This window comes from Tasmannia lanceolata, unplaced genomic scaffold, assembly GCF_043159265.1.
Source record: "Tasmannia lanceolata isolate RefF3 unplaced genomic scaffold, GAP_Taslan_0.1 ptg000003l, whole genome shotgun sequence".
Taxonomy (NCBI): Eukaryota; Viridiplantae; Streptophyta; class Magnoliopsida; order Canellales; family Winteraceae; genus Tasmannia; species Tasmannia lanceolata.
Window position 1 is genome coordinate 57,410,328 of NW_027518680.1, and position 23,976 is coordinate 57,434,303.

At 37.4% G+C, this 23,976-nt stretch overlaps 2 protein-coding genes across 3 annotated transcripts in view; one reads left to right on the forward strand and one right to left on the reverse strand.

Moving 5' to 3' along the window:
- The first annotated feature begins 2,803 nt into the window (after positions 1-2,803).
- LOC143856495 (putative inactive purple acid phosphatase 1) lies at positions 2,804-23,001 on the forward strand. Of its 2 annotated transcripts, XM_077366727.1 has the most exons (13): positions 2,804-3,060; positions 3,572-3,745; positions 5,002-5,093; positions 5,298-5,364; positions 5,499-5,621; positions 5,897-5,989; positions 12,094-12,223; positions 15,047-15,128; positions 18,039-18,171; positions 18,642-18,847; positions 18,937-19,062; positions 20,712-21,021; positions 22,241-23,001. In XM_077366727.1, exons 2-13 carry the CDS (start codon positions 3,581-3,583, stop codon positions 22,544-22,546), a joined length of 1,833 nt encoding a protein of 610 aa, XP_077222842.1. In that variant the 5' UTR covers positions 2,804-3,060; positions 3,572-3,580; the 3' UTR covers positions 22,547-23,001. The 2 variants fall into 2 exon arrangements, with proteins under 2 accessions (XP_077222842.1, XP_077222849.1); XM_077366734.1 differs by lacking the exon at positions 2,804-3,060 and having other exon boundaries at positions 3,085-3,745.
- The window catches only part of LOC143856503 (phosphoserine phosphatase, chloroplastic-like), a 30,177-nt gene continuing 13,176 nt past the window's right edge, over positions 6,976-23,976 (reverse strand). The window contains exon 9 of the mRNA XM_077366744.1: positions 6,976-7,092. Coding sequence (XP_077222859.1) covers positions 7,044-7,092 — 49 coding nt within the window. The 3' untranslated portion in view covers positions 6,976-7,043. The remainder of the gene's footprint in view (positions 7,093-23,976) is intronic.

The window sequence follows — 23,976 nt, forward strand, 5'->3', positions numbered from 1 at the left end:
GTGGAGTGGGCTGTCCCAGGTAAACAAAGGGGGTGAATATATCACTTCCCTGTAAATGGAACTGATAGTGAATTTACGTAATTATCCCTGCTTTTCTTTGATAACTACGAAATAGCTGGTTATAACTTATAAATTGAGACTCTCGTGTTGAGTATCTAATTTCGTCTAGAGAACGACTAGGAAGATTTTGACCGTTGGATCAATGCTGATGATCAATCTAGCTCACTGCAAGGAAAATTGTATGTGCAATCAAGACCGTTGAGCTTGTGACCCACATGGTCCTGGGCCCATCCCAAAAGCAAGTTTTATAGATGTAGGGCCTAAGATCATCCCATCAATGTGGTCTCAATGGCATTTTGATGGGAATCACAATGGAAATAGTTTTTTCTTTTAATTTGCTTTCCTTTTCAGATATATCTTATTAGAATCTTGTGGTTCTTCTCTTTTCTACAAGTAGAGTTGATTTTTGTGAGGTTTCGCACCAAATCTCTTTGTTTTTTTAGGGAAATGTTATCAGCACTGCTATATTTTGATGGCAGCACTCCTCACTTTATTAAAAGTACGGTATGGCCAGCACCATAGGATGATAGGATGATCCAAACCGTCCATTAGATGGGCCACAGCCTGAATAGGTCATTAGGTTGTGCCTAAAAAATCATTTAGGCTGTGGCCCATCTAATGGACGGTTTGGATCATCCTATGGTGCGGCTAATAACATTTCGACCGAAACACTAATGAAATTCTGAAATTTCGAACGAAATCTTGAAATTTCAGATGAAATCTTGTATTTTTTTCAAATCCAAGTAGACTTCGTTTGGGTAGCAGCCAGAATCAAAATATTTCGGCCGAAATTTAAAACCATGCATATAGGATTATGTTCACTCTTGTGGTAAAAGTCCTAAGTAGACTTTCTTTATGTAGTAAGAAGGGTGCTTGTTATTACTCACTTGGCATCTGAGAAATTGCAGGGTAACCATCATCTTACTTGTGTGTGAACTGCGTCATTTGTAAACACGGCATGGAAATTACGTGAAGCAAAAAATTGGCTTCTTTTCAGGTGTCCGCATTTAATGAAAGGGTGCAACTCGGGTATGGTTCAACCAGATTCAACCCGAAAAAAAGTCTGGTCGGAGTGGGTATCTTCCTGGTCGGGCTCGGGTTGGGGTTGGGTTTTCCTAACCCGGGTTGAGTTCGGGTCGAAAAAAAGGGTTCCTTGGGTTGGGTTGGGTTGAACCTCATCGGGTTAGGTTCGGGTTCGGGTTGAGTAAATGGTTCCTCGGGTTGGCCTCAACCAGGTTTCACATTTTGGTTTCGGAATGCATTTCGGTCCTCACCAAAACTGAAATTTAGGACAAAATCCAACGAAATCAAATTAAGTAATATTTTATCTCGTATAGAATTTCGACCAAAATTATCGAAATTTTGGTAATTTCCCCTGATAATCAATAAAATCTAGATTTTTTTTGTGATATCCCTTAAATTTTGGGGAAACGAAATTTCGCTCGAAATAAAGTGACGTTTCGGATATTACAGACCGAAACCCAAAATTTCGGATTTTGGTCCACCCAACCCCACCGGAGTTGCACCCCTAGTCTGGCTTTACTTATTTCCTAAGAACTTTATTCACACCGCCTTATTTTGATATCCATATCCCACCCTTTATTTTATAAACTTCTACAAGCCAGCAACAACAGAAGTTTAAAATGAGAGGATAAAGGTAGTACTGCATGTTAAAAGAAGAGTGGTCGTCAGTCTCAAGAGTAGAACTACGCATCAATTTTTTTTATTTTTTATTTTTAATAAAAAAATAAAATTGTCGGGGGTTTTGCAAGAGAAGTCCCCTACTTTGCTTTATTTACAAAAACAATCTTATAGTTTAACAATTTGCAAACAGAGTCATCAAGTTTGAGTGAAATTTGCAAATCAGGTCATGCCATCAATTTGTTAGTTTATGACTGAAATACCCATTGTAGATTTTTTTTTCTCTCATAAAAGAGCAAAATGTTTATGAAAATTACCTTGTAAAAAGACCAAAATGCCCGTGTGCTCATTAAGTATTTTGATCCTAAGGGCCCCACCAACTCAACTCAAACACATGCATCGGATGGACCAACAATTTGCCTCATGTTTTGACGGGATAGATATCACGATCTCCACCTGAGCCTATGTGTATGGTGGCCGGTGGGTAGGGGAGGAGCCACGAATTTACACGGGGGGGGGGGGGGGGGGGGTGGGCATGCCCCCCCTCATGCTATTTGTGCCTCCGCCCCTGCCGGTGGGGCTGACAATTTGAACCGGTATGGTTTGATGGGGTGGGCCCATTTTTTTAACGTCCATGCATAGCATAGGTCAAGAATGCTACGGTATATAAAATGATATTCACCCTTGATTCAAAACTTACCTGTCATGGGTGTTTTGGTTTTTTTCTTTGTCTAAGTGTCACACTATATGGGTAGAAGGCTGACTTGTGCTAAGCATTGGGTGCTAAGTACAAGTGCCGCACGATTTTAACTAACAGAGTTGCTAGGCCCGTGGCACATGGGCATTTTGGTCACAAATTGACAGCCTGACCTCATTTGCAAAGTTTACTCAATTGTGGTGCCTCTATTTGCAAAATGCAAATGGTAAAATCTAGAAGACCATTTTTGCAAATAAAGCAAAATAGAATACTTCTTTGAGACCATTTTTGCAAATAAAATAAAATAGAAAACTTCTTTTGCAAGGCCCCATTTTTTTTTTTTTTTTTTTCTTGTGAGTTGTGTTTGACTTCTTTCCCATCTAATGACTTGGGAGTTGGGATTATTCTTCCCGTTATGCCTTTTTGTCCCTTTGAAGAGGGGTTGCTCATACTTCATTGGTCTATGACTAGTTTAAAACAAGAAATAAACCAGAAAGAACTCAGATGCTTGAAGTCTCAAGTAGCCAAAAAGAATTCTGATGCCTGAAGTTTCAGCCAAAGAGTTCAAACTTTCTTTATTTTGGATTGGGAAAAGGAAACTAAGATTTGGGTTCCTCTTCAATTTCAATTTTCTTAGCTCCATTACAGCCTAGTTCACTCTGGTCAGTCTTTGTCCTTATTTGAATACTTATGTGCTCTTTTTCACTTCATCAGCTTTATATGCTTATAAAAATCCAAACAATGGGGAGTTTTGGGGCTTCTGGATATGGGTTTTTGATTAAGCATGGTTGTAGTTTATAGTTGATTTCGGGTATTATTTTGAATCAAATTTGCCATATTGTTCTTCAACTAAAATGGGTTTGTATTAAGCCACCATAAAAATTATGGTTAAGTGGTATGCTTGTGAAAAAGATACAATTCGTTGCTTACTCTTATTCATCTCTTTCCACCCATCTAGTCTTTTATCTGATGGAAAGATAAATAAAATCAAAACTTTGCTTCTTTTAAGATTGATTTTGAGATCTTTTGTTGTTGGGTGTGTTTATGGAGTGATCAGGAACTAAGACAAGTTTTGTTTAATTAGCTTGTTGTTGGGTTGGTGATGCATTTTTTAACTGGTTTTGAGGATATTGGGTTCATTTAATTATTCTTTTTGGATTGGATTGAGTGTAGGTTCTGAGCATGATGAGGTTTTCTTGGATGATTTTGTTGCTAACTTTTTTGGGTCTTGTGAGTCTCGAGGCGAATGGGGATCAGCCCCTTGCAAAAATTGCTATTCATAAGGCTACATTTGCTCTTCATGACTCGGCTTATGTCAAGGCAACTCCTCTTGTTCTTGGATTAAAGGTAAGCTTTGGTTGATCCTGTGTTTGGTATCATTTATGTTTCATGTAGTTGTAACTGTGGATTTATATATCTTTGATTCAGAATGAAGATCTTTCTGTATATTCCTTATCATAGATTTTTTTTGAAAATGCTTATCATAGAAAAAATTGTTAAACAATAAAGAAAAAAAATACATGCAGAATCTCCATTCTTAAGAAGGATCCTTGGGATAGGCTAATCAACTCAATCTGCTTGCCACTGGATCATTTTCTTGTTCTGGAATGAGCTGACCCCCTGTGGTTTCATTGGGTTTTTTTAACTAGACGGAGCTGACGGCGTGGGGGAAAATACCAAAATGCCCTCGTCTTCTCCAACTGAAAATTAGGGTTTTCATACTTGAAAACTAAAAATTGGGGTTTGATTCAAACCCTTGTTGATTTATCAACATAAACCCTCCATTTAGGAGTTTTATTTGTCTTCATTCGCATTATTATAATGATTTGCACAAAAACCCTAATGTTCTAGGGCTTTATTTTTTTGTTTTTATCAAATTTTTTTTTCTTGAAATGTGGGTTTGATGTAGCCATGGGGTGGGGTTTGATTGTCTGTAGAGGAGGTGACGGCGGTTGCCGGAGATGGCGACGGCGGCGGTGGCCGAAGGTAGCGACGAAGGCGGTGGCCGGAGATGGCGACGGCGGCGGTGGCCGAAGGTGGCGTAACCCTAATCCCTCTGCAGATGAGGGTATTTCTATGCTCAAAATATTAACCATGGTTAGTTTTAGTCTTTCCGTCATGTTAAACTGACGGACAGTTGACGGAGGGGGTGTACTTGTCATGTTTTGAAACCACATGGGGTCTACTTGTAACTTTTTAAACTTTTGGGGTTAAGTTGAATGTGTGAAACCACAGGGGGTCTAAGTGTATTTTTCCCTTCTTTTAAATCTATATATTTTCTCAAATGTTATTTCTTCAACTTGTAAAGTTGACGTAATTATGTGAAGAGCTTCTTATTCTCTTGCTATCTGTAAACTACTTCATAAGATTTTGAAGTAGGCAAGGGTAGAATGTGGAATCGGCCTTAATAAAACACTAGATAGACAAATTCTGAGATATTGACTCAATTGGCTCTGTAGTACATTTTTGTAAGAATTTTGTATAATTTTTTTTTGAAATGGAAGAATTTTGTATAATTAATAGGTCATAATCATTCAGAAAAAAGGTCATAAATTATTGCTCTTAGATGTATAAACATACAAGAATTTATTCATTTGTTTCAGGGGGTAAATACCGAGTGGGTGACTTTGCAGTTTAGTTATCAAAACCCATCAAATGATGATTGGATTGGAGTTTTCTCTCCTGCAAATTTCAGGTAACAAAAGCGTCTTTTATCAGAAGCAGATGATCTTCATTGGACTTTTTTTTCTCTTAAAACAAAAACAAATAAATGTGGTTTGTCTAAAATTTGCCTTGATCTAAAATTCAAAAGTTTTTAGATGGAGTGTGTGCTTGGAGTCTTTCTTTATTTTCAAATATCCTTAATCTGATAGCAAGTATGTCTCTTAAAAATTTTCAGTGCTTCCATCTGTGCACCCGAAAATGAAAGAGATCATCCTCCACTATTATGTTCTGCACCTATCAAGGTTTGTCATCCTGCTATAGTTTCTCGTGGTTTGTTGGTTTGATTCCAAAAGTGACCATCTGTCTAACAAATTTCATTGCTTTGGGGAGCAAGAGTGATTTATGATGTAAATATTGAAATAGCATTCTTTTGCAGTACCAATTTGCAAATTTCTCTAATCCAGACTACAAAGCCACAGGGAGAGGATCATTGAAGCTTCAATTGATTAACCAGAGGGCCGACTTTTCTTTTGGATTATTTTCTGGTGGACTCTCAAATGTATGTCTGCATCTAAATAGTATGGATGGAAATCTTGTTGGTTTAGTTATTTCTGACTAGAAAATCTGTACTACCTCCAGTGTGTGTTTGCACTTGCTGGTGGGTGGGTGTGGTGAGTTCATGTAGTGACATTCTGAAATATTTTGTAATTTTTAGCCTCACTGATAGGTCAAGAATGTGAAACTTTATTTTTTATTCTTGAAAATCACGGGTGAGGGTACTCTTTTCAATTTGACCACCACTAACTTGAATTTGATCTTTTCTTGTAATAACAGCCAAAGCTGATTGCTTTCTCAAACTCCGTAACCTTCGCAAATCCAAAGGCGCCTCTTTACCCACGATTAGCTCAAGGAAAGTCGTGGAATGAAGTAAATCTGTTTATATTTAGTAATAAATCATCATACTGGATTAGAAGCATCCTTTTTTCTAAGATACTTTGCTTATACATTTCCTGTTCATCGGTGTTTTTAATTTTTAGAGAAACTGGTGAAATCCTGAAGAATATTATATGATTGTAGAAATTACTGGATGGCTGACTGTGCTAGAGTATTTTGCTAGATGGTTTTGTTTTGATTTCAAAATCATGTACCTTTACGGAGAGATTCTTATAGTGACATGAATTATTTTGATTGTAAAATCTGATCCTTTTCTCATAGAGTCTTTAGTTTCGTAACAGTTGAGATAAAACTGTGTTATCTATTGCATGAATTATACATATGACTAGTAGTTCCAAGCAATGGAATGGCTAAGACAAATTCTCATCCAAAATCTCAACAATCAAACATGGAATTATGTCGGGTAGAGTTGAAAGTAGCAAAGAGTTCCCAATATTATTAGAGCCTTGCCATTAACCAACGCCCCATTAAAAGCCTTGCCATTAAACCAACACTTCCAAGTTCACTCAGCCCTGCCAGACATTTGCCGTACCTATGCCATATCTGGGTAGAACTTCTCTTTGATGGTGTAATATCAGGCAATGCTTGCCCAAATAAATCATTGTGGCTTATTGTTGACTGGATCTTACCTACCAAAAAATAGAAACAAAACTCATTATCCTGTTATGATTGAGGTTAGTGTCCCAGTCTTATGTCATTTGCATCAGAAGTATAAGCGTCCTATTCAGGCAATCGATTTTTTATCCATTTATTACTGCAGATGTCTCCATCTGTTGTGATAATCAAGGTGATGCCTTTATGCTTTCAACTGCTAAAATGATGACTTCTATATCTACTCTTACTGACTTACAAGAGCAATTTTACTTCTGTTCAATTGTAGATAAAAGATAATAACCGTCATATAAAAGGAGCCACTCTTTAATAGGATACATATCTAAACCCTCCATTAGTCGAAGTCCTTGATGTTGCCATCTGGCATTTAGTGCTTATACACACAACAACAGAGAATATGGAGAACACTTTTCCTTCAGATGTGGCCACTGGACACCCAACTTGGCAGCTGCGGGACTCCGACACTGTCATAAGGAGTACCAAGTATGAACAATAACTCACTGTCAGTGTATGAGCGGGAAATCTGGAAATCTTTGTTGTATAAGAGACATGTTGAGTGTGAGAACTTATAGAATAAATCCAAATCAATCTTCTTGTACGGAAATTAGAACTTATAGAAGAAATCCAAAATCAATCTTCTTGTACAGACTACATAATCCACCATGTAAGCCCAATAGTTCAACTCTTGGCAATCTTCTAGTCTTGTTTTGATGATTCTAAACACAATTTGATTCATTATGTTATTCTAATGAATTTTGTGTTTTAAGTTGAAGATTCCTTCTAAAGGTTCAAAGTCAAGGAAGCATGCATCAAGGCATTGAAGCAACTCGAAGATCAAGTAAGCCCAAGAGGAGATGGAGATCCATGAAGATCAACTTGAAGACTTTTTTTTTTTTATGGGCATCAACTTGAAGAGTTGAAGAAGAAGAAGAGGAGAAATTGAAGATTTTTATCGAGTTTCAAGTCTTTTTTTTTTGAATGGTGAAATTCATTAAAAAAGACAGAGATGGTCAAAGATTACAAAGGAGAAAAATAATACAACATCAAGAGAATACAACATCAAGGAGGAAGAAAATCGAATTTCTCTAGCGACTCCAAATCAACCCCCCTCCTAGCTTGAGAATCCGCCACTTCATTAGCTGACCTTCTCACATGATTGAAAGCCACATGATTATCACCGATGATATAAAAAATCTCATTAAAACAGTCCGCAAATCTCCATGGAAACTTATGAGAGCCTGATAGCCAACGGATAACATTAATGGAGTCACCTTCCACCACCACATTATTAAGATCATCCCCTTCAAGAAGCTTGATACCTTGATGTGCAGCCCGCACTTCCGCCTCGTTCGAATCGGCAATCCCAATAGGACCGGCAAAAGACCAAATCACCTCGCCTTTATCATCTCTGAAAATCCCTCCAATACCCGCCAGGCCGGGATTACCAAAACTTGATCCATCAAAATTGAACTTATACGAGCCATACTCTGGAGGAACCCAAGTTTGAACAATAGCATTACTCCTCTCTACACTTGAGCACACCACTAACCACCCATACCATAAATCGAAAGCGGATACAAAATTAAAAAGAGGCAAAGACTTCGCCCAAGATATAGTCAACGCCATAGCTTTTAAAGCAACAAAAACAACACTTTTAGAAATTCCTCTAAACGTTCTAGCGTTTCTCTCTCCATAGCGACCATATAATGGCAAGGAAAGATAGCTTCCAAAGAACTTTCCCCTTCATTCCCCACAGAGTATATTGCCAACTATCAAGAGCCTGGGCAATGTCTCTCGGAAACACCCACTGCACACTAAACCTTACCAACACCATACCCCACACCTTTCATGTCTTAGATTGTATTAATCTAATCCCTTACATAGAACCTATTAGTGGCACTTAAGGGCATCTAAAAGAGCCTAAATAAGTTAAACATATCAAGGAAATCATGTGGACCAAATTCCATAAGCCAAAAGGGAGAGAAAATGAGAAAGGCCAAAAAAGACTGAAGCTTGGTTGACCTCACCCAGCTCGGTCAACCGAAGGCCATTCTGGAGCACAAAAAAAAAACCGGATTCTGGGTGGCGGTCGACCTAAGGTTATGGTGTAGTTGACCGGTTTTTTTTATTAATGTAATGGCTAGTTAAAAACTAGCTGTTGGAACGGCTAGTTTTGGGCCCTTTGAGCTATAAAATGGGGTTCTACCCCCTTGGACCATCAACCTTCTTAAACATGACTTGAGCATATATTAGAGTGATTAACAGCCTTGTGCCTCCAATTGGTCATCTTTGAAGGGATTAGAGTAGGATTCACTTGTATATCTTTTGAAATATTATTGTAGTGAGTTGTTTGTTGTATTAGCTTTTGTGAAGGCATTTTGTTTTTCATATTTATGCTACGGTGGAGGGCACCTTGTCAACCCTTTGGGTGAGTGTACGAGGCGCAGAGCTACCTCAGTTGAAGTTTGGCAAGTGTACGAGGTGTAAAGCCACCTCGGTTGAAGATTGGCAAGTGTACGAGGTACGGAGCCACCTCGGGAAGAGTTTGGCAAGTGTATGAGTGTAGTCACCTCGGGTGATCGTAAGCGTCTTGGACTACGCCCGTAAGGAGTCCGTATAGTGAAGCCATCAAGTGTTTTTGGTGGAGTGGATGTAGGTCCGGGTTTGGACCAAACCACTAGAAAAATCATTGGTGCAATCTTTCACTCTCTCTCTATCTCTTTGACTGTGCTTGTGTTTTTATATTCTTGTTTTAATTGGACTTTATTCTTTTGATTTAATTATTCTTTTTTAAAAGAGCAAATTTTTTTAAAACTTAATTCACCCCCCTTCTGGGTTGCCACCTGGGCTAACACACCAAAATACAGTTGAATTGGTTTTTAGGTGAACTTTCTAAAAATATATCAGATCCGACCCTTCTGTATGTCTAAATTCACAATTAGGGTTAATCTACTCAGGCCAATTTAAAATCAATCCAATCTGACCATTGGATCTTTAGATGAACCTAATTTGGAAATCTGATGGTTGAGATTGATTCAATACATCAGTCATGTTTTTAGATTAGATTTAGACTGCTTGTTCCTTTCAAAAATCTTAGAAAAATCCTTGAATAATATTAGCACTTGATCTTCTGCGATTCAAAAAAAATATTAGCACTTGATCTTCTGCGATTCAAAAAAAATATTAGCACTTTATAGAGAAAGACGGATTTCACAACACCGGAAAATCCTATTCTCAAATAATGAAACCAAAGTTTAGACTAGCCCAAGATCAACAACCAAAGTAGAAGAAGAACAATGCCCAAAAGAGATTGCTTCAATATATGAAAGAAGAGCACCACATACACGACAAGAACAAAAAGAGAGAAGAAAGCTTCAAATACATTGAGAAAATATGGGCAAGTTGGCCTTTGCTTCAAATACTAGCTTGCACACAAGAAAGCTTCAATGAAGGTCTAGGTAGATAGTGGAGAATCTCTACAAAATGGAGTAAATGAGAATAGGCTTAGGTAAGTGGGTGTGGGTGTGGGAAAATTGAGGCTTTAATGCTTAGGGAATTGGTGGGTTTGGAGTTCCAAGTAAGGGTTTGAATTTCAAATAGATGGGTAGTGGGAAAAGATGGAGAAAACATGTGTGGCTCACACATGTGCAAGTAGGGAAACTGACCTCACTACATCCCTCAAAAAAAAAAGAAAAAACTAAGCTAAACAAAATGGGGTTCCAAAAAATACACTTTAAAATTTAACACACTTGACCTTCAAAGTTAACAAGTAGGAACCTACTAAAAAAAGAGTTAACAAGTAGGGGATATCAAAATATTCAAATAAGAAGAAGAAAAGATGGGAGAGATACTATCTTGAGAAGATGAAGAAGACAAGGATAATCCAAGGAAAGGGTCGAGACTCTGTCCTCGGGATGGATCCCTCCAAATCTAGGTTTGATGAAGTTAAATTTCAATGAATCTAGTATCTGCAATCCTGGACCAACTAGAGTAAGGGGAATCCTCGAAGACGATAGAGGCTTCATCAGGTGGGATTTTTCGGGTCCCACTGGGGTCAAGGACTCAAATGAGGCGGAACGGTGCTTCAGGGCATCAGAATCACTGCCAGCAAATATATTGCTACTAGACTTATTGTGGAGGGAGACTCTATTAATATCATCAGGTGGATGGATGAGAGTCGTTCTCATCCATGAAGATTCACGGATATGATTGAAGAGATCCAAGATCGAGTGGAGGGGTACCGGGTTCGTTTCTAGTATGTTAGGAGATCTGCTAATAATGAGGCGGACTGCCTCACCTGATCAGGAGTATGTTAGGAGATCTGCTAATAATGAGGCGGACTGCCTCACCTGATCAGGAGTTGATAGGACAAGATTGGAGATTTTTTACGCACTCCCACCTTGAATTTTCTTTTTTGATGTGTTCGTTCTGTAGTTCTGTTGCTTTTCTTGTTGTATCGACCATCTCGGTCGTCAGGCATTCCCTTTTCTTTTCTTTAATAAAATTATCTATCATTTGAAAAAAAGACAATACAGGGGCCTCACAACTCTAGGCCGTAGGCCTCACACCTCACAACTCTATGCCATAGGCCTCACACTAGCAAGCGAAGAAAAGTTCACCATAAGCACAAATTCTGTTTATTGAATTCAAACTATGTGTAGAAGAGAGAGTCCTTATGGGGCCTCCATATGCAGAGAAGCAAAGAATTAAAGAGAATTTCAAAACCGTAGCTTAATTACCCCCAATTGACAAAAGCAACCCCTCTTTGAAAACTCCCTACAAGAACCTATGAAAATAGTCCCCCCCCCCCTCCCCCCCCCAATAAAAAAAAACTTTGTGCACAGAAATAAGAGCTCCCCCTATTAAAATTTTCATGAAATTGATGGGTCCTGTCTTTTAACTTAAATGTCAGTTAAGCGCCTTAAGTAAAAATTATAAAATATGCCACTTATATCACTGCTCACTTAAACAATATAAAAGACTATTTTACCATCTAACTCCTAGATGGGGCTCATCCCTTTAGTGAAGCTCCAAACTCAGGCCTACTGTTGACTACTTTGACTGAAGGTGTCATAAAAATGACCATTTTACCTTTTCTTGCTCTGCAACTTTTTACTTTGAATCAATCCCTATCACTGCTCTTGTGATTTTTTCTGTTTCTTTCTGCACAAGTTTTCATATAGTTGAAGAAGAAAGAAAAGCAAAATTATTTTAAAGTAGTTGATGAAAAAATCATTCACGAGATATCCATTCTATTGCTCTCACTTGAGAGCTAAATTTATAATTATTTTTCTCTGTTAATGTGCTTTAGCTCATTTGTTATATTGAGTATGGGGTAGTCCCTTTTTAATTATACAACACAGTATTCCTTTTAGTTTAATGCTAGTTCCTTCCCTGTATTCTGTTGTTGGAGATAGACTGAGGACATGGTGACCATCTCATTTGATTCTTTACTTGATACTCAGATGACTATAACTTGGACAAGTGGATATGGTATAACAGAGGCAGAACCTTTTGTTGAATGGGGACCACAGGGAGGAGCTCTATTACGTTCCCCAGCTGGGACATTGACTATTAGTCGTAACAGCATGTGTGGTGCGCTATTTCTTTCTCATTCCATCTCATTTATTATAAATTCTTTAGATATTGACTTATGTTCCCTTAACTGAATAACATTGAGCCGAAAGACTGCTTGTTTTGAAATTGGGACTTCTATTAACAGCCAATCGTAGAAGTTATAACCAAGTCGTCAAAACAAGGGAATGCGAATATCATTTCCTTATGTTCATTTATTCCTTTTGACCACTGATGAGTTTTTGTAAGTTAAATACAATATAGTTCATTCATCATACAATTAATTTGGAAAGAAAGTTTCAGATAATGTTCATCTCTTTCTGTTTAATGATCCATCCCACTATTATAATTTTGCTGCATGCTATATAATAAGGACATTCCATTTTATTAAAAACTGACATGTGGATACCTGCATACGTGGCTTTTTGAACAGAACCTCAATAGGTAATTTTTTCTTGGTATTTGGGTACTATTTAAATATTACTCGTATAGTTTTGTTCTGGACACATTTTTTGAGTATCTCATCACATGCTTATATGATTTGATATCGCTATAATAAGATTACTTAATTCCATTTCCAAGTGACTTATTGTATCAACGTATTTTATTTTTGCTGATAGGTTTACAGAAGTCCTAAAACCTGAGGCCCTGTTTGTTTGAGATTATGCCAACTGGTTGTGGGTCCAAAACCAATTACTGTACTCAAATTCAATGTTGCCAGAGCGGGAATCGAAGGCTCCCAGAACGGTCGGAAGTGGGAATCGTGACGTCGCTGGAGAGTCACCGGAGAGTTGCCGGGATCCGTTGGGGAGTTGGGAATCGCCAAGGAATCTAAGGGGATCGCCGGAAAATCGCGTTTTACATAACATTAAACCGCGGTTCTCAAAAGTGGGAATCACATTTCCGGGGAATCATAAACCGTGATTCCCAAAAGTGGGAATTGGGTTTCCGGCGAATCCGAACCTGTATTCCCAGATTTTGGGGATTTGAGAAGATTCCCGTTTCGGATTCACGGACCGGGGGATCGCGGTTCCCCACTCCCAGGGAAGAATCCTACTTCCTTGCTCAAATTTACGTTTAATTTTGAGTCCAGTAATTGGTTTTGGACTCACAATCGGTTGGCATAATCTTAAATGAACAGGGCATAAATAATCACTCACATTATTAGCATCATCTAAGGATTATATAACTGGAAGAATGAATGTGCATGGATTCTAGTTTATCTAGAGTTCGGATTCATGTTCAGATTAAGGGCTACGAACCTTGCAATGTTTTGACTGTTCAAAGTTTCTGTTGGATATTAGCACCAAGAAAATGCATTAAGCTTGTACTTTGTTTGCAAGCAGATATAAATTTCTTTACGACTACCTAAAAAAATGGTGCTATATTGGTCCAACGGAACATTCACTTCCGTTGTATTTTCTTTAACTTCAAGGGCTATTGTTTTGACATGTGTCAGTGTTGGATATGGATTATCGGGCACAGTGAGTTTGTGCAGGCAAATCCATAAAAATATTTCAGTATATGAATACAATATCTTTTATAAAATACCCAACAGGAAAAGAGCTGTTAAGTTTGTAATAATTCTGAAAGTTTTTGAAAAGACCTACAGACATGCCAAGCCATTAGCCATGTCAACCTGTGTCTATATTGACATGTATTTACATAGCTAAGAAACTGACAAGAACCATGTTTTTGTAACATAAGGTGGCATTTATTTAAGTACTTTCATTGTTCATATTGATGTTTTTCCTAATATTTACAATACACAAGAGAAAATGGATATAATACCGGGAGAATATCAAAACTTCTGCAATTTGCTACTCTTTGATCACTTGCTTCTATACTTCACATTAATTGCTTACTGTTATTTTTTGAAGTGACTGCAATCTCAAAAGAAAATTGGCCGATTAAAAGGAATCATCAAAATTGTACAGATCTACTTTGAATCAGATGATTTTGGAGGGAGATTCCCTCAATGTCATTCGCTAGCATCGGGGTTCTCTTGTCCCCCATTCGCTCAGTTTTTCTATGAGATTCAGGATATTGTGGGAGATTCTTCGATTGCTTACGTCCATGTCCATAGGTCGGCCAATTCCGTGGCCGAAAGGTTAGCGAGAGAGGGAGTTCTGAAGTCGGGCTTCAAGATGTTTGACCATCTCCCCCCTTGAGCTTTCTATCTTTTCTTTGTTTTTATGCCTTTTGTTTTTGTTAGATTGCCTCTCTACATTTGGTTTGACCACCTTGGTCTTTCCTTCTTGAATGAGATTTTACCACCATTAAAAAAAATTCATCAAATTGATATGTTATAAGGAATTTTGTTTTGGCCATTGTAAGATTATGATTAGTTTATTCGAACGATATGTTTTCAACTCTCAGAGGTAAATCATTATCTTATAACAGGAAAGAAGACATGAATATCTGATTTGTTTATCCCTCTCTTTTCTACCTAATTATTTATGTAAAAAGTCATTTTAGTATTTTGAAGAACCATTATAGTTATCATAGCCTAGGTTGCATCTATGTTCACATTGAGCTGAATTGAACTACTTAATTGAACAACTCATCCCAATTCTCTTGTACTATGATCCATGGTTAAGTTTGATTGTCATCTTTGGATATATTCTAAATTCTCAATCACTAGATTGAACAAGATTTTGTAATTCTCCTTCCATAATCATTCCCATAGTTTTTAGTAATTTGTGGATAATTTTCTCCACATTTTCTATTTGGCGAAAGTTGAATAGATATGAATTCACGAAGGAATTTCTATTGACAATAGTAAATGTGGCATGTTTCATATGTTGAATTATTTGCTTTGCTTTTCCTTTGATATCCTTACAGGTTCACCAGCACGGACAGTGGGATGGCGCGATCCTGGTTTCATACATACAAGCTTTTTGAAAGAATTGTGGCCTAATTCAATGTAATGCCTTATCTTCTACTCATATATGATCTTTTGTGTCTTAGGTCTGAAATTGGGCTGAAGCATTCTTTTATCGACTCTTTATGCAAATAAATCAAGTTGAATGACAGACCCTTATAAATTGCATGGACATGTTCAGAAAATTGAATCAGATTGTAAATCAATGGCTGAGGTTAATCTCTCACCCATCGGATCTTTGATTGAACCATTCATAACATTCTTCACAACAGCCATAACAAATCCTAAGTAAATCAGATTGTAAATCAATGGCTGAGGTTAATCTCTCACCCATCGGATCTTTGATTGAACCATTCATAACATTCTTCACAACAGCCATAACAAATCCTAAGTATCCACGAGAACTTTATTTCTCAAAATTATAGAAAATGGAGCTCTCAAATCCTTCGATTGAGATGAACCCAAACAATTATAAAGTTCCAGTTCTGACCCGTTCAGATCGCTCTCTTTATGATAATAGGCAAAACAAACTTTCACAGAAACTTGATAGAAGGGTTCACAATGCCCGCAGTTGAGATCAAACTATTCGGCTATTGCATACAAGATCCGATTCAATTAGATTACTCCAATTATTGTTCTTAGTAAAATCCTTCGAGTAAAATCCGCACTTTATATTGGAAATCTCACATATGAAAGCTTGGAATTTTCAAATAAGATAAAGAAGTAGATGTCTGAGATGATACCTTGAAAAGATAGAAAGAAGATGGATTTGTTGGAGTCACACCAATGAGACCAATGGCATCACATCGATGGTTTCTTAGGGAATCATACATTAGATTTATTGAAGCATCACATTAAGATCGAGGAGAAGAAGGATTTCTTTACAAAGAAAAAACTTTTATCAATCTAATACGCATATCATATATAAGAAAAGAAAAGAGTGCTAAAAAGTTCCCAAACCCTAAAAATCCAATATTTTTATACTAAAATACGCTCTAATTACTCAAAAACTCTTTCCCCACTTAATACTTTTGTAATACTTGATGAGCCCCACTTTTATTATGAATTTACTTAAATGATTTTATAAAGAAAAATACTAAGATACCACCAGATGACTTAAAAGGGCTCAAATAACACTTTAAAACTAAATAATTTTTTTAAAAAAAGGAATGATGGGCGCCATCTTCCTAGTTAAGTTCTTAAATCTTGTGAAGGATGGTCCCCATCATTTTCCCCTCGTGAAAAAGCCTAAACTCCATCGAGCATAGGGATCAGGTTTGACACGTTGAATGTTAAAACTCTTTGATAGTGATTCACATACGAGTAGAGAATGATTGTTCTTTCCACTAAACCTGACACTTCCATCAAACAAGATATTTCTTACAATTGCTTCTTCTGGTATAAGTAATTTGATCGTTAAGTCCTCCTTCAATGCATTCTTTATTCCTAGACAGTTGTGGGAGAGAAACATTTTGTTCATCTCTTTCGGTAGTTTCATTGGATTTATCATGTTCGTCCTTGTTGGTGTTGTAGGAATAGAGAAGCGGCTCTTTTAATTCCACATGGAGCAATATTGGCAATTTGTCAGTCTCCTTTTAAACCTTTGAATATGCTTTGATCGAGAGATGAGTTGTATCTTGAATTTTCATTTTTTTAATGGTAAAATCATGCGCTCTGTGCTGTATGTGTCTTGAATTTTCTCTGCTACGCTTTTCGCAGCCTTTTTTTAATTTATCAAAGTGTTCTAGCTTTCTTGAACGGAAGTTGCATCTCAAGTATAACATATCATGGTCATGTATTTTCCTAAGTTGTGGCCTCCTCCATATCAACTCACATCTGTTTTTCCTGCTGTAGTTGTCAAATAAGTTCTTCACCTTGCTTTTCCAAGTTTATCTTGGTAATTTATAGTGCCATTTTCCTCTCCTATCATTTGAAGTTTCCTTAGCGCTCTTCTAGCAATTGTTCCTCTCTAGCCACTTTGAGTAGTAATTACTGGTTTCTTAATCTAAAAGTAATGTAAGTGAACCCAGAACATTCGGAATCCACTCTATGAAAATTGTAGCTTCTGCTTGTAGCTTGAAGTTGCGCTCTTTAAGGTTGATCATTCCACAGAAAAAAGATTGAATAGTAATAGCAGAAGAAAGTAATTTTTATAAGCTTTCTTTGCAAGATAAATCCACACAAGTTTTTGTATCTTCAGAAAGGCATCATTTCTTTGTATATTGTTATATAGTTCCATAGCACATTCCTTTACTTTGTTGATATCTTCTTTGAATCTTGCATGTCCTAATTTATTCCATTGAGGTACTTCATGAACCAGCTTGCTTGTCGGAGTCTATTGTTGACGTTGTCTGACACCGGCAACCTTAGGAGTAGTCCAAGGGGTCAGTTATTCTAGTTTCCTCCACCATTGCATACTATTTTTGTTTTCTTCTCAAGCCTTCCCTCAGGTGAATCTGATGGCCGTCGAACATCTCTACGAGCATATTGAGTACATCATCTCTTTCTATCTGCTTAAAGAGTAAAAATATGTATAACTAAGACAATCAATCAGATTCTGATATCTTCTTCCAATTTTAGTCAATTTATAGTATTCGATGGTACTTTTTGTACTAATGAATTACATAGGGCATCCCTTCCTACTGACACTCATTGGAAAGAAATCACTCTTAGTATTTATGTTTGCAAAATCAATTTTATTACTATTCATTCCCGAAGACAAGCTGACTTAAAAGCCTTTAAATTAGTCATATTCTGTTGCATATCTCAGTGAATGGTACAATTTATGTTCAATTTTTATCAAACAGGACTTCACTTGAATCATGAATCATATTCCATGCGATTTGAATAGTAAGTGTAGGATTTTAATGACATTTGTTTGGACTATCTAATCATCTTAAGTTCTATAAACTTCATCCATATCTGAAATATTTCCAATTCTTAATGATGCAGTTATACTTACAAGCTGGGACATAGATTATCCAACGGTTCATATGACTGGAGTCAGACATATCACTTTAGGGCATCTCCATACCCTGGACAGGACTCTCTACAGCGTGTAGTAATTTTTGGTGATATGGGAAAGGTTCGAACTCTTACCAACTTCTAACATCCACATGAAAGTACACTTATGTTTGTCACAGTCTTGGTGGTTGATCTCATTTCACAATCCTCTAAACTGAAACCCTTATTTCAGTTAGAGACTATTGCCTGGTTTATTTCTACTAATTGTGGAGATTGATCTCAGGCACTTGTGGCCTAGGTTTTAAATTTCGGCTAAAATACTGAAATTTCCGATTTCAGTCAGGAGACTCAGGACCGACACCAAAAGTACATAGATTCGGTGTCGGTCCAGATATCGGCCAAAATTTTGGCCAAATTTAAAATCTTATTTTTTTTTACAAATTTTCCACCCCTTTTCAGAAAATTTTACTGAATTTTCAGTAAAATTTCCAAAAAAACAATATTTCTTTACATAATTTCGGCTGAAACCAACATTTCAATCCTTGTGGCGTAAGTGTAGTCTCTGAACTTCTGAAGTTTCTCCCCTTTCAGGCAGAACGTGATGGTTCCAATGAATATAACAATTATCAACCGGGCTGCCTTAATACTACTGACCAGCTTATCCAGGACTTGAACAATATTGATATAGTTTTCCATATTGGGGATTTAAGCTATGCAAATGGATACATCTCACAGTGGGATCAGTTTACATCACAAATTGAGCCCATTGCTTCAGCTGTGCCATATATGGTTGCAAGGTCGATCATTGATACTTTATGACTAAAATGTAAGTTATGGGATCTTGTAGTACTCTTGTAAGTATATTCATTACATATTTTTTATGCAGTGGTAATCATGAGCGTGATTGGCCTGGATCGGGATCTTTCTATGGGAATATGGATTCTGGTGGAGAGTGTGGTGTGATGGCTGAGACCATTTTTTATGTTCCTGCGGAAAACAGGGCCAAATTCTGGTATGGAAACATGAAAAATAAACTCAGTTTGGCATATGGCATTTTCTTTTTTGTTTAAAATATCAAGAGCAAGGGCGCCAATGGCCAATTTTCTTTTTGTTTTTTGGGTTGGATAGCTATTAGCTGGAAAATTAATCTCCTTTGATTTACCTAAGATCATGGTATTTCTTCTTTCATATATTTTAAGGGTGATGATAAATTCACACCCCCTTAGGATGATTCGCACCCCTTTAACGTGAATTGACGTCAAAAAGCGTTAAAGTCTGACGCTTTTTGACGTCAATTCACCTTCAAGGGGTGCGAATTTATCATCTCCCTTTTTTTAAAGGTAACTATAGTTATAGCCCCTTTGATTTTATATATGCAATCTTCTCTTTCATTTATGTAGGATTCAAGTAGGGGTGGACATGGTTCCGGTTCGAACCGGGGAACCGAACCGAACCGCCACATTTGGTTCGGTTTGGTTCCGGTTCAAATTTGGAACCGGTGGAAATTCGGTCCGGTTCTGGGTTTGGGATCCCGGAACCGAGAACCGAACCGAGAACCGACCCTACTTACTTACTTAGGAGTTAGGCATTTGATAAAATCACCCCTCCCCCATTTAATTCACCCCTCTTTAACGTGTTCCTTTGCCTTTAAAATTTTAATGGATATTAGGAATTTGCCCACATTTGTAGTTCATATATAATTTTTGCATTGCCCAAATTTGTGCCAGATTATCCCAAATTTGTGCCTGTTTGTAGTTCATATATAATTTTTGCATTGCCCAAATGTGTGCCTGACTATCCCAAATTTGTGCTTGTTTGTGTTTGTAGTTCATGTATAAACAGGATTGAACCGAACCGAATAGATTATAAACACGATTAGGCAAAAAATCTACATTTGGTGAAGGTTGGGTAAACCCCGAACCGAACCGATTATATATGGTTCTGGTTCAGTTCGGTTCCAAACTTATATGGTTCGGTTCTGGTCCAATTTTAGGGAACCAATTATATATGGTTCGGTTATGGGTATGCCCCAAAACCGAACCGAACCGAACCATGTCCACCCCTAGATTCAAGCTTGAATTGGGTAGGATCCAATCAGTAGTATTTGGACCCAGCTCAGTACTGAATCCGGACTTTGTTTGCCTTAAACAGATCATGACTCAGACTTACCCGAGTCCAGCCTAAACCTGGTTCATTGGAAACTTCAGTCAAGAAGATAAAGTGCCTAACTTCTGAAATTTTTCTTTGAATGCTTAAGTCTATAAATTCGTACTGATAGTTAACCATAGCTAATATTTCTACCCCTTGTATTGGTAATTTTACATCCCATCTGTTTAAGAGTTTTTCCATTGTCTGTTACAACTCCTGGTGAGTTATATGAGTCAATAAAAAAAACTTTAATAGACTGGTGAGAGTTACCAGAACAAGGGGAGGAAATATCACCCCTCTTTATTACTGACCTCTTTTAAATTTACTTAGATTGTCAGTCTTGATGTGGGTCCATAGCTCAATTAATAAGCATCCTCAATTAAACATTCATTGGTCATCTCAAAGAATTGATGTATAGTTCCCGTTTCTGCAAATTTATATTTTGGATTGTTTCTGTTCTTAGATTTACGGACAGATAACTCATTCAGAACACTAATATACATGCCTTCCCAGGTATTCAACAGATTACGGTATGTTCCGCTTCTGTATAGCCAACACCGAACATGATTGGAGAGAGGGGACAGAGCAATATAAATTTATAGAACACTGTCTTGCATCAGTTGATAGAGAAAAACAGCCATGGCTTATCTTCCTTGCACATCGGGTTCTGGGTTACTCCTCCAGTATTGTTTATGCCTGGGAAGGATCTTTTGAGGAACCGATGGGAAGGGAGAGCCTTCAAAAACTTTGGCAGAAGTACAAGGTTGACATTGCATTCTATGGGCATGTTCACAACTATGAAAGAACATGTCCAATCTACCAGGTAGTCTCACAACTTATATTATCATCATTGCCATTTCTCTCATTGGATTTCTTGCATTCTAATAAGAATCCACAAAAATGTCTCATTATCATTTCTCTTTCTCATCGTAATTTTTTGTCCATTTAATTCATCAATAGACAAATATTGAATCTTCACTTGTATGAATGCTAGATCCTATCTCAGTTAAACCTGAAACATATCAAATTACAGCAACTAAATTAACCCAGATATCACATTTTGTAGAGACATTTTTTTAACCCGAAATTTATCTAGGGATCCGGGCAAGCACCTTAACTTTTATTGAAAGAGGTAAAAGCATACAAGAGGGGGATGACTCGCCTTACCTCAACACGCAAGAGCAAATTGGAATTACTTACATCGAATACTTGGAAGACCCAAGACACCAGATCTTAAAGCACCCCTAGCTTTAGTAGGAAGATCCCTCGAATGCCTAAATGTATTATTAGATCTCATATTGCAGGCATAGGGCCAAAAGGTCGGCAACTTGATTGGCTTCTCTATATTGTAGACAAGTGATTTATCTTTCATATTTTTTCCAACAAATTTATAGTCCGTCTCCATCAACCGCTCGAGCATCGACCTAGGAAGAATCAATTCCAGGCTTATTGATAACCTCTGATCAACTTGCTTTCATAGTACCCTACTCTAAGGAGAAGTCGAATCTCTGTTTCCTCATTAAAAGAGAGATGTCCTGAATCACTAGACGTCTCGGGCATCGACCTAGGAAGAATCAATTCCAGGCTTATTGATAATCTCTGATCAACTTGCTTTCATAGTAACCTAGGAGAAGTCGAATCTCTGTTGCCTCATTGAAAGAGAGATGTCCTGAATCACTAGACGTCTCGGACATCGACCTAGGAAGAATCAATTCTAGGCTTATTGATAATCTCTTATCAACTTGCTTTCATAATACCCTACACTAAGGAGAAGTCGAATCTCTGTTGCCATATTGAAAGAGAGAGATGTCCTGAATCACTAGACGATACCTGCCCGATGGCGGGTTAGGATCAAGCCTCATGAAAACATCATATTCCCTGAGGAGCTTCTACCCCATGCAAACGCATTTTAATGTAATTTTAGCTTTAGCTGATCGTGACCAAGAAGCCACTGGTTTCACTTGGTGGGCCGGGAATGCCCTGACTTGTCAATTTTTCCGGTTCAAGTGATTTAATTTCTTTTTTTTTTCTTTCTGTTTCAGAACATATGCACAAATGAAGAGAAATTCAACTACATGGGACCCTTGAATGGGACCATCCATGTAGCGGCTGGAGGCGGGGGTGCCAGCCTTTCTGATTTCGCCACCATCCAAACCAAATGGAGTATTTACAAAGATCATGACTTCGGGTTCGTAAAACTTACAGCATTTGACCATTCAAGGCTATTGTTTGAATACAAGAAAAGTAGAGATGGAAATGTTTATGATTCCTTCACGATCACACGCGATTATAGTGACATTTTAGCTTGCGCTTTCGACAGTTGCCCGAAGATGACATTGGCTTCTTGATGCAAGATAAGTAATCTTGATCTTCAATAAAAGAAAATGTCTCTATTTTATTTTTTTTGCAAACTAACAGTTTAGTTTTATTGAACTAAACTTAAAAGCAGACCCAATGGCCACACCACAACAAGAAAAGAAAAGAAAAACCTCCAATACAGGACCTGAAAATGTGATTACTTCCTTTTCCACATCCTCATTAGAACCACAAGTCCCAACATGTCTGGAGAAGGATTGAATAATATGGCCTGTTGATCCCAGCTCGACCCGGGTTCCCTTTGGAGCTCCAGTTAAAGCTGAACTTCAGCCAACCTTTGGAGGAGGATTCTATCTTGGAGTGATTTTGGCTGTTCAAAATATAAGGGGGTCTATTGTTTTACATTGAAAATTGTAGTTGTTTTATGTAAAAGCCGTTACAAAACCTTAGAACTTGAGTCCATGAATACCATGGCCGTGTTTGACAACCACGAATTTATTTTCCATGAAAAATCAGTTTGCCCAATGGAGAGAGAGAGAGAGAGAGAGAGAGAGAGAGAGAGGCTAAAAATAAGTGAAAAAAAAACTCTACTCAAAATATGATTTATTTTTTCTATGTATCTTTAGCTACTTTTCATCCTCTCCTCATTCATACCCTCGCGATTCTCACCTTGTTCCACACTCCTTGACCCTCTTTCACCACATAATAAACCGATATTCCATGGAAAAAAAAAAAATCATAGTTGCCTGATGGTGCCATGAAACTATACTGGGTGCACGTTTTAATAAATTGGGATTTTTACATGGAGCACCTTACAAAGCCTTGCGACAATACCAGAATCTAAATAACAACAACATCCTCCGTTTGGTTGCCGGATTTTTTTTGGTTCTTGGGATTTTTGTGGAGCAAAAAGCTTCCTAGGAAATTGGTGGGAAAAAAAACTCCGTAGAAGTATCCCGATAAAATAAAAATCCCATGTTTGGTTGACTGGACTATGGTGGGGAAAAATGCTTTGTTTGGTTGCTTGAACTGTTGGGAAGAAAAAAATTCTTCAGCAAGCTTATTGTTTGTTATTGTGAATATTTTGGTTCCTGGGAGTATTTTTTTCTTCTTTCGTAGGGTTTCGTTTGGGGTTATTTTGGTCCCTGGGATTATTTTGGGCCGACCAACCAAACGTGGGTTTCCTGCGGAAATTCCGCAAAAGTCCCAAGAATCAAAAAAATTCCAGCCATTTGGATGCATGTCAAACTTTTATGGGATTTTTTTTTCTATGGAAAATAAATTTTCCACAATTAACAAACTCATTTGCCATAAATTGCCATAATTTTTTTTGCAAACCTACTAGATCTTGGATTTTTTTTTTATCTATAGAATATTGTTTTCCTTAAAAAAATTTCCATAAAGAAAATGTGAAAAGGGTCAGTTTTATGCTTCTTTCTAAAAGAAACTTACTGTGCTCCAC